The sequence below is a fragment of the Sphaerodactylus townsendi genome, linkage group LG07, assembly GCF_021028975.2.
Source record: "Sphaerodactylus townsendi isolate TG3544 linkage group LG07, MPM_Stown_v2.3, whole genome shotgun sequence".
NCBI lineage: Eukaryota > Metazoa > Chordata > Lepidosauria > Squamata > Sphaerodactylidae > Sphaerodactylus > Sphaerodactylus townsendi.
The window spans coordinates 34,514,978-34,526,286 of NC_059431.1; the positions used below are offsets into that span (position 1 = coordinate 34,514,978).

Sequence of the window (11,309 nt, forward strand, 5' to 3'; positions counted from 1 at the left end):
CTCAATGCCTGTTGTTGGATCTTCAGAATAACTGGTTGGCCACTGTGTGAGGCAGGATACTAGACTAGATGGACCACTTGTCTGATCCAGTAGGGCTCCTCTTAAGTTCTTATATGTGTGCTCATGAACATGAGGCAGAACATGTGTACATCTGTGTGTATGTTCAGGATCTTCCACTTAAAATTAGGATCAAAAGTCAAAGAAGTCACACTTTCATTTTCAGTTCCACAATTTTGCTGGAGGGGAGAATCCAAGCATCCCTTCTTCTAATTTCTCATTGTTCCATCATTTACCTTCTGTTTCTGCATCCAGAGTTCTAATTTTATTTTGTCACAAACAGAGCAGGGAAATTCTCTCAGGCCGTTTCCGCACGGCCTTTTTATGGCGCCCTGGGGACAGGAAAAACGCCGTCCCCAGGAAGCCATTCGCACAGGCGGCGCTGCTGCAACGCAGCAGCGCCGACCTGACTGCGCTCCCCCTCCCCCAGGGCGGCGTCAGGCTGCCCTAAACAACAACCCTTTAAAGGGTTGTTTTTTTAAACCTCAACAGCGCAGCCTCGCGGCATGCTGCTTAACCGCACCGCCGAACACGCAGCCGTCCCACTTGGCTCCTCGTTCAGCCTGTTGGTTCTGAAGCCCTCCCTCACTGTCCTCCGACCCCTGGAGGTCGGAGGGCAGCGTGGGCGGGGCTTCATAGGCCAGCAGGCCGACGACGGGGACAAGGTGAGTGGGACGGGGAAGGGGGCAGAGGCGGCTCCATGCATAGCCGCCTGTCCTCCGCCGGCCTCCCCTGAGGCCGCACACACGCTTGCGTGCGAACGGCCTCCGCCCCCACGCCGGCAGAATTCTTGCCGGCGTGGGGGCGCCTCGGGGGCCGTGCGGAAACAGCCTCAGCTACAACCTAGCAGTGAGCTGACATGGAAATGTGATTTCATACTGTCATGAGGGCTACAAAATATGCAATGGAGCAGTATTCATTTGGAATCCATTTTTATAGACATTGCCTTTTGCACAGCCTCCTGTTTTATGAGTCTTGGTAACATAACATCCCTGTTGTTCCCTTACTTCAGCTCCCCAAAACCCAAGTATCAAGAAGTTTCAGGGTTATGACACTCACTTCCCTCTGTAGCAGGAGGGAAAGATTAATACATAAGAAAAGCCTGGCAGGATCAAACCAAAAGGCCCATGCAGTCCAGCAGGCAGTTTGTCACACCAACAAACCTCTGGGATACCCACAAGTAGGGCACAAAGACAATAGCCCCCTCTTGTTGGACCCCACCAGCTGGTTTCAGAAGTGAAATAGCTCTGAACATTGACATCCCAGTCTTTTGACAGTTTCCACAATACGTATTGGAGGCTATCACACTGGTCTCTGCGGCACAAGACTCCTGTTCACAAAACACGGAGGGTCAAAAAGCATTATCATAAGGTGGCTCTCATGAGTTAAAAAATTGTCATGACTGGCTGAACGGTGCCCAATATAAGGAACAGCACAGCGCTGCAATCCTAAACAGAATCTTACTTTTCCAAATCAATGGGCTTAGAAAAGTGCTATTCTTCTACAGACTGGTACTGTAAAAGTTTGGGTGTGTGCACTTCCTAAATATGCAATGTCTTTGCTCCCACTAGGGATTTGGGGGGCAACACAGTGGACCCCTGGAAAATGATCCGTAAACGTTTTAATAGAATACAGGGGGAAAAAAGAGTAGGGATTATCCAGGACCGAATACCAGAAAAGAGAGGCAGTCAGCATCTGTTATTATTGAGCACAAACCCTAACGCGCAAGCTTCAGACACTATACCGAACGCCTACACTGCCTCTCCCTCCCAGTGACTAGGCCTCCCCGCCCCACTCCAGCTGGACTCGAAATCAACAAGGAGTCGCATGACCCTTCCTTCATGGCCACGCCTCCTTTTTCGAACGCTTGGAGGAATCAGCGCTTCGTAGCCGTAGAAACGCATTTACCGTAGAATGCCCAGCCACCAATAGAAAGCGACGGAAGTCGAGGAAGCAACCAATGGGCTCAACCGAGAGCGTATTTTAAACTTGTTACGGCCTACTAGGGGGTATCAGACTCGTGCGCAGCAGTAATCGGTCGGCAGTCGGGATTTGGGCGAGGAAAAGCCGGTTGTGGAGCGAGAAGGCTGCAGGATCGAGGCTAAGCTATGGCTTTGCGGGTCACTCGGGTACGGAGGGGCTGCAGGGACTGAGTTTACAGTGCTGGTGGCCGTTTATCGCCTACTGGAGATGGTGGGCTGTTAAGCCTGGCTTCATTTCAGAGGGGTGGGGGCTTGTTAACAGGCAGACATCTTGCAGCCTCGCAATTGCAGTAAATGGTTATGTTGAAAGAGTTTTTCCCCTGTTTGTACCTCTGATTTATAATTTGCTTTCCAAACACTTCCCCCTCTCCCCCGCGCGATGAGTAAAATGAGGGGTGGGGCGGCCCTGATTTGGAAGAATTTAAACTCTTCAGCAAATATGGCTTGCCCTATATGATATGGGGACCACGCCTGCATCTGAAATGATCTTATGGAGGGAGGTAGCTGAGCGTTAAGAGCCCTTTCCGCTTCTACTGCTTGTGTCCGCTGTTTGCAAGCTTATGAATGTACTGAAAAGACTTTCTTTTTCTCATAGAACATAAAGGTCAATGCTGAGAACAAAACAAAACCTGCAATGGCAGCAAGCAAGCGGGGTGTTGTTGCCAAGCCTGGCTTCAGGTCAAGGACTGCTTTGGGTGATATTGGCAACAAGGCCTGTGAAGCAAAGCCCAAGGAGATCCTGAAAAAAGTAAGACTACTCTTATCCCTTTCCACCCCCACTGTTCTGCTAGCACTTTAGGGACATGCGTGAATAATACTCTTGACTGTCTCTTTCTGCCTAGGAAATATTGAAACCTGCAGCTGTGGAGAAAGTCACCAACAGAAAACCTGTCCGAGCTGTTGAAAAGGCAACTGAGCCTCTGAAGGAAGAAAAGCCAATCCCTGAACCTGTTAAGGTGGCTTTAAGAAACTGGGGGATGGGGGGTTAGAAAATGCTATGTGGTTGGTGTGCGCGCTCTCCCCCTCGCCTGCTGTTTTAAAACTTGTACTTGTGGGTCACTGCTTACATTTGTAGACCTGGGTAGCCTGCATAATTAACTTGTACCACTGGTGAGCTCCATGGAGGTACTTTAAACCAACTTTCTGCCATTGGTTTCAGTTTAGGTTGGTTTATATAAAAAGTAGAAGTTTTGATCAACCTATATCTCTTGGTGGTTAAAGAGAAACCATTTAGAAAACCAAAATTGACATCTTCTACTTAAAAGACTAACCTAACTAGATGTCACAACTGGCTAAAAACTACAGCAATGAAGAAGAGGCCTTATTGGAGGCTGAAGTAATCTCATCCTGGACCCAGGTGACCTAGAAAGATGCAGAGCTTTGTCTAAAAGTTGGCCGGAGTCCTTCCAACCATGGCTGTAAAGTTAGTAGCCATTACTAGCATTCGGGTGGAAAGGTTGAATTTTGCTGCGAGTTTTTACTCCTGCCTCAGCTTCTTGGTCTTCACTGAATGTGCAAGAGGTGCTTCCTGACTCATTAATGGCCTTGGAATATATTAACTGACCAGTAAAATATGGTGTATGAATGGGGACAGGCACAGAATATGGCTTGGCACAATAGCAAAAAAATATTCAATTGATAACTAGCAGGTATGGGCAGGCTATATACTTTTGCTGGAGCACTGACATCTGCCAGTTTCCCCCAGGATCTTTGCAAGGAACACAGCCAATTATAAAAACTCTGTTCTGAGTACAGAACTGGTTATCGTTAGTTTTGTACATGACTATTGTACAAAAATCTGTATCACAGAATCTGTCTCAATCTTAGATGTGTGGTAAATCAAACACCAAAAAAGCATTAAAAATACTTGATTCTAGATATCAGTCAGCTGTTGGGTTGGGGGAGTGCTTTTATCACCATCTGTGTCTTTAAATATTGTATAGTAGGTTTTTAATTACTGTTACATTTTATTCTGTATGTTGCCCTGAGTCCTTCGGGGGAGGACGACTAACACATCAAAAGAATAAATAATTAAAACTTGCATGTTGCTGGCAAGTAATATTTAACTGGGGAGAGGCACTGATAGAAACAAATTGCTAAGAGGAGTAAGTTCTGCTTAAGTATCTGCAGGTTTTTATGATTCTGCTGCAACATGCCAATTGGCCATGCTGGCAGGGGCTGATGGGATTTGTAGTCCATGAACATCTGGAGAGCTGCACGTTGCAGACCCCTGTGCTGGACCAATAAATGTAACCAGCCAAACTAGTTGTCATAGTAATAGCAGGTAAGAGCCTATAAATCTGGGTGAGAAGACCAGGTTTGTCCTAGGAACCACATATTCAAGCCAGGAGCACCAGGCAGTGATGACTCCAGACTCGAGTTGCAAGAGCGTTAGGTGATCTACCATGACCCAGGCTGTGTTCTGTCAGCCCTGGAACACAGGGACCATTAGTGGCTCCTACTCAGCATCTGTCTATTTCCAATTGAAAATGCTTTTGCTTAACATAAAGGGTGATTTAATCTCTTTTCAGATGGACTCTCCATCCCTGAGCCCTATGGAGACTTCTGGTTGTGCACCAGCTGAGGAAATGCTGTGCCAGGCCTTCTCAGATGTTCTGCTTGAAGTGGAAGATGTAGATACAGATGATACTTCTGACCCAAATCTTTGCAGCGAATATGTGAAGGATATTTACAGCTACCTGAAAGTTCTTGAGGTTGGTTCACGTAGCTGAGATAGGCCCAGTAAAGCAGACTCGCCTTGAGTGTTCTTGTCACCTTGACACAAATTTGTTTCCAGTGACTGGACAAGCAGCTGTTTTGGAATGTTCAAGGCTGAAGTGGGGCTGGGAATTGAGTGGAAGCAAGACTTGGTTATTTGGTGCCTGGCTCATTTTTTGTGTGTGTGTGCTTGGTTTTTTCTTAGGAACAACAGTCGGTGAGACCAAATTACCTGTCAGGCCAAGAAATTACTGGAAGCATGAGGGCCATTCTAATTGATTGGCTTGTGCAGGTTCAAATTAAATTCAAACTTTTGCAAGAGACCATGTACATGACGGTGGCCATTATTGATCGCTTTCTGCAGGTAAGGGCTGCTGGCCATAAGTTATGCATCTCAATGCTTGGGCCTGGGCAGATATATCAATCAGCAGACCTTGGTACCCAGACAGCCTCTGCTGCGGCTTTGTCTTATGTATATGTTAGACTAGACAAACTCCTGTAGTATCTATAGGATAAGCAGTCTGGTCAATATGTGTTGGGTCAGCTTAAGGCCTTGGCAGTCAAGGACAGGGGTTCCAAACCTGTTTGATCAGCTGTGCTCTCTATATTGCAGAACAACAAAGTCACTAAGAAGATGCTGCAGCTGGTTGGAGTAACAGCCATGTTCATTGCCAGCAAATATGAAGAAATGTATCCTCCAGAAATTGGTGACTTTGCCTTTGTGACTGACCATTCTTACACTAATCATCAGATCAGACAAATGGAAATGAAAATCCTAAGATCTCTGGACTTCAACCTTGGCCGCCCTCTTCCACTGCATTTCTTAAGAAGGGCATCCAAAATTGGAGAGGTAATGCTAAGTTTCCTGACAGTGCCTCACTTTGTAGAATACATACATTCTGTAGTCTACTGCTTAATCCCTCCATTTATTATTGCTTCATAAGGAACCTTTTCAACATACTCTTAACTCACTGAGTTTTAGCTGCCTGCATATAAAAGGAACACATATAGATAGGGGAACACCATAGGAGGTAAAGAGCTCGTGTATCTAATCTGGAGGAACCGGGTTTGATTCCCAGCTCTGCCACCTGAGCTGTGGAGGCTTATCTGGGGAATTCAGATTAGCCTGTACACTCCCACACACGCCAGCTGGGTGACCTTGGGCTAGTCACAGCTTCTCAGCCCCACCTACCTCACAGGGTGTGTGTTGTGAGGGGGGAAGGGCAAGGAGATTGTAAGCCCCTTTGAGTCTCCTGCAGGAGAGAAAGGGGGGATATAAATCCAAACTCTTCTTCTTACCTCCTCCCACCTGACTTGCCTGCTCTTTCTGTTCCTCAGTGGCTCTCCTCTGCTGTTTGCATACCCTAGGGTTTTTATTGCCCACAATTCCTTCTGTTGCTGGGTGTCACCTGCAGTCTTCTGAAGAAGGCATTTGCAAATGAGCAAACCACACTAATTTGAGTGGAACAGTGTTGTGGAGACAGCTGTACCAGGTAGCTCCATCATGCATAGATTTCATGTGCTGCAGCGGCCACCCATGAGTGTTATGTTACCATTGCACTCATCTCTTTTATCAGTGCTCTAGTTTGAAGGGTGAAGTGAATCCATTTTAGCATGTTCTTACTTAAAAGGAACTATTCATTTATGTCCCTCCCCACCTCCCCTTGCCCGGTACACCAAGATGTATGTAATGAAAGCTTGGCTTTGATGTAGAATTGGAAGAGTCCTGATGACCTTAGCTTTTAAAGGAAAGGTAACAAACCCTGGTCTAATACTTTCTCCGGCAGGCAGATGTACAGCAACACACTCTGTCAAAATACCTGATGGAACTCTCACTGGTGGATTATGAGATGATACACTTTCCTCCATCTCAGATTGCTGCCGCTGCCTATTGCTTATCAACTAAACTACTTGAGGAGGGAGAGTGGGTGAGTAATGGAGCCTGCAGGCTTGGCTCTAAATTACCATGGCAGGGAGATGGGAATGAGGGTACAGAATTGGAATCCTAAGGTGCAACATCTTCATACGTAAAAGCAAACCTTGTAGCAGAAGCTCTGTTTGAAAGCTAGTAGCCAGCAGATTCTGATGAAGATTCAAAGCTTCTGCCATCATCAGAGTAGCAATAGGCAGTATTGTCTGTTGGATGAAATAGGAACTTCAGTGTTAAGTTGGTATTGGCTGTTGGGGCATATATCATGCCTCAAACACTGAGCTATGTTATCAGATATTTCCGAGACAGGTGGGGCAGGGTGACCTTTAACTGGAAATCTTGGCAAATGGCTTCCTTAAGTGTTCTAACCCACAAGTCTTCTTTCCCAGACACCAACCCTACAACACTACATGTGCTACACTGAGAATGATCTTCTTCCTGTCATGCGGTATATGGCAAAGAATGTGATGCTGGTGAACAAAGGCCTGACCAAGCACATGGTAAGCAAATGTACATGAGTCTAGTACAGTACATCCATCTGCTTGCAGTACTTGTAGCTAATGACTTTCCTAGGGGTCCCAGCCCACTGACCTGAGTCTCTTCTTGTAACCCTCTAAAGATGTCTCTTGGGAAGGAGCTGCTGCTAGTGTTCATTTATGGAAAACTCAGGGCACTTTGCTTCTCCAGTGTGTACACTGAAGAGCAACAAGATGGAGGGAATCTTTTCTATCTTATGGCTGAAATGGTTTGTTCCTCATCAGTCCAAATCTTGATGCATGGCTTGTGCCCTCTGACCTTGGCTCTCTTGGCCTGGCCTGTCTTGACCTTCACACTGGTAAGGTCGTACCTCTAGCTGCCTCTGCTTCCTGACATTATATCCTGTCCTGTGTCTGGAGAGTTGAAGACCACTGTCAGACTACAGAATGAAAACCTTTTTAAAAACAACCCTTACAGATGAATTAATGTAGTATGACTAGTTGGAACTATTTTTTTTCATAAGAGCACTAGGGGAAGCGTCACTATTTCAAAGCATTGGCAAGTATAGTGAACCAGAAAACTGAAGGAGGAACTCTTAATACTCAGGCTATACTGGACATGTATGCTTGGAACACAACTACTACTCTTGTTCGTTATTGTACAGTTACAGCACCAACTTCATGAATTAACAGTTGTCTCCTTTGCAGACTGTCAAGAACAAGTATGCCAGCAGCAAGAATTCTAAGATTAGTACCCTTCCAGCACTGAACTCTGCAATCATACAGGATCTGGCGAAAGTACTGTCAAAATAACTGTTGGACAAGTTGACACCATGTGTCACTCTATTCATGTGTGTATATATAAATATGTTGTCACTTAACATTTTAATAAACATTTTCTTTTTACTGCAACATTTTCAATGACTTAGTTGAAGTGGGATTGTGCTGAGAAACCCCAGCTGCAGTTGAAGCCTTATTGTGTATAGCAGGGGTCCCCAAACTACAGCCCGGGGGCCAAATGTGGCCCCCTGAAGGCATCTATCCGGCCCGCCAGGCATGGCGGCGATGGCTCCATTCATGTGCAGTGGGAGCTCGAGGGAGAGGAGGAACCGGCCCCAACGGCTGTTGATTGCAGTTACATGATGGCACCACCAAATCTCCACAAATTTTCTGACCCAGAGTTGGAAACCTTACATGTGACAACGCCTGCTCCGCCCTTCCCTCTCTGCTACTCCATGTGTTGCTCTCAGGCTTTCTGTTCCGCCTCACTCCCATTGGCATCAGCCAGGCTGGCGAATTGCTCGCTGGCTGCTAGGGAGGAAAGAAGCCAGGAAGATACCTGATTCTGGGTTAGATGGAATGCTTCATTGGGAAAGTTCTGCCTTTTTTTTTTTTTTACAGGGGAAGGTATTCCACAGCCTCCCCAACAATATTTGGAGCCCACCCTGTACTTGACATACTTTGGTCACTGTTCTAAAAATAGACCATGACAGAAAGGCTGAAAGGTGAAATCAAACATTTTACAATCATTTGTGCATAGGAATTTGTTCATAGTTTTTTTTAGTCTGGCCCTCCAACAGTCTGAGGGACAGTGAACTGGCCCCCTGTTTAAAAAGTTTGGGGACCCCTGGTGTATAGGTTGGTGACCTTGGGCTAGTCACAGCTTTTTGGAGCTCTCTCAGCCACACCCACCTCACAGGGTGTTTGTTGTGAGGGGGGAAGGGCAAGGAGATTGTAAGCCCCTTTGAGTCTCCTACAGGAGAGAAAAGGGGGATATAAATCCAAACTCTCTTCTTCTAGGTTGCAGAAGAATACTACAAGAACTCTACTTAACCATTAAGCTTGTCTCATATAGAGAAATTTGTAAAAGGAAATTGACAATTAGTTACACCAAAGATTTAGACTTAGAATACTTAAGTTCTGTCTTAGGTAAACACCTCAGATCCATTTAATCTAATATACTACAACCAGCATGGCTGTCTCCAATGTCTGAGGAAATACAGGCCCCACCTTTTCTCTGCACAGCACTAGTGTCCTTTCCCTCTCCACTAGTGGCTTTCTGGCCCTCTAATACATTAATTGAGAGTTGTCTGCAAACTTTGGAGCCTAGGTCTTAGCAAGGTAGGCTCACAAGGGTGTACTATGAGGTCAGCTTGGTGAACTGATGCCTGGGAAAACAGTATATGTCCACGCTGATTGAAGATTACGGCATGCATTTAAACAGGAGGTTTATCAACCTGTTAGTATAGCTTCCATAACTAATAGACACTGTCCCCTCCCTTAATCAACCACTTGCCTCAATGTGAAATACAAACTTTGTAAAGTAACTGCCATTACATAAAAGACATGGACTAAATACTGTTTCCAAATGTAGTCTTATTGTAGTATTGTAGGCAAGTCCCCTAGCGAAACTGCAACAAGACCAACAGCATCAGTCTGTTACATTGCAGGCATTTGTATAAAACAACTTAGCTTTAGTCTTGCTTTGGTAACCTTTTCATCTTGGATACGATTTTATTGTTGGTACTAAATTTTGGAAGCTGTCAAGAGCCAGCAGGGGAAAACTGGATTATATATATATATTCCAGTTCATACTACTCAATTCTTGCAGAGTGGTTCCTGGAAAAAGGCCTGAATTCAGTTGTCCATCCCATTCTAGGGCAGAGCCTCCTGTACAAAATGGGGTCCTTAGCACCTACTCATAGCTCTAATTCTAGCACACTGGTCTTATGTAGTCTATTCCTTGGATGGTATTTGAAGTGCTGATCTCCCTACATCACACTTCTACAGTCTCTACAAGGATGCCCTCCTGAACAATTCAGTTCTGCACATTCTGTGACAAGATAGAAGCATGGGGGCAGTCATAGTCTAAAGCAGACTACTATGTAATGCAGAAGCCTCCACATAGAACTCATGTGAGCAATGGGCAGGTGCTGATTATATTGGTTTGCAGAGGCATCTTTGGAAGACTTTGCTTTGATGAGTGAAGCTGCTGTAGATAGGCCACCAGTCTGATCCAAAAAGCTCTACTAATTTTCTTAATAATTCTAGTGTATTAGAAATCCCAGGTCTTTGTTTAGTACTGGGGAAGTTAGTGTTGCACTTCTTAATGGAATCTAGTTTAGCAGTTTCACATTGGAGTCTCCCCCTGTTTTGTTGAACTGTCACTTTCTACAGTAAATTCCATTGTATTACTCAACAGTAAGCCCCACTAGATTCAATAGTGATGACTAGGATTGCAGCCTTACACCTGCAACAAAATGCTTCCAAATGGCTAGAGAAATTCATACTCCTCGTGGGAAAGCATAAACTCATGGGGGATTTGTTCCTTACAGAGCTATCTTTAAACATTTGGCTCTAAACGGCAGATTCCAGCAGCTGTTCAGAATCTAAAATCATTTAGAAAGAACCAGTTGCAAGAGTAATTATTTGCAGATCCTGATTTTGATGAGCCATTCTGAAATCGAGAGAGATTGGCATGACCTAAAACCATTTATCTTTTTCATCCACCACCTTGTCTAAGAGTGTGACATAGCAAGTGGCTACAATGAGAAAAAGGCTCTCTGAGATTTGTGTTAGGTCTCAAACCTTGAACCTTGTATTGTTAATCAGCAGCATTTATTGATTGGCAAAGCCAGTTCTGAGGAACTTGGCTTTTGCTACCTGTTTTATTACAATGTTAATCCCCGCTTCCATTTTCCCAAGGAATGTGATGGTTTGGAGCTGTGGCGCCCCAAGGTCAGCAACAGACAGCGATAAAGCCACATGGTAACCTCCCCCCCCCAAACAATCCTGTTTCCCATGAGACTAAAGTGTCAGGGGAAAGCCTAGTTATCTATGTGACATGTGAAGCCATAAAGCAAAGCTCAAGGAAAGAATGTCCCAGAACGGCAATTATAACAGATAGCAGACTGGTTTACATAAATCTTCTAGCTGCTATCTGGCAATCTAGAATCTAGCAAGTTGCTTACATATATCTTGTAGCAATTACATTGAGCCAGGAATGCATCTCAATCACTAGATAACAATCCCCTCACATGGCAGATTCCCAGCGCTATTCAATCGGTTCTCGGAAGTGTAGGGCTGCGACACTATTGGTCGCTTTGACTTGCGCCTCTCACGAAGCCTGAGGAGGGAGCTCAGCTG

General features: G+C 45.3%; 1 protein-coding gene across 1 annotated transcript; it reads left to right on the top strand.

The window, feature by feature from the left end:
• The first annotated feature begins 2,032 nt into the window (after window positions 1–2,032).
• Window positions 2,033–8,075, top strand: CCNB1 (cyclin B1). Its single transcript, XM_048504653.1, has 9 exons — window positions 2,033–2,186; window positions 2,635–2,787; window positions 2,882–2,995; window positions 4,571–4,753; window positions 4,963–5,121; window positions 5,371–5,607; window positions 6,545–6,685; window positions 7,077–7,187; window positions 7,872–8,075. The coding sequence occupies exons 1-9, from the start codon at window positions 2,166–2,168 to the stop codon at window positions 7,974–7,976; spliced, it is 1,224 nt and encodes a 407-aa protein (XP_048360610.1). The 5' UTR covers window positions 2,033–2,165; the 3' UTR covers window positions 7,977–8,075.
• The last annotated feature ends 3,234 nt before the right edge of the window (window positions 8,076–11,309 follow it).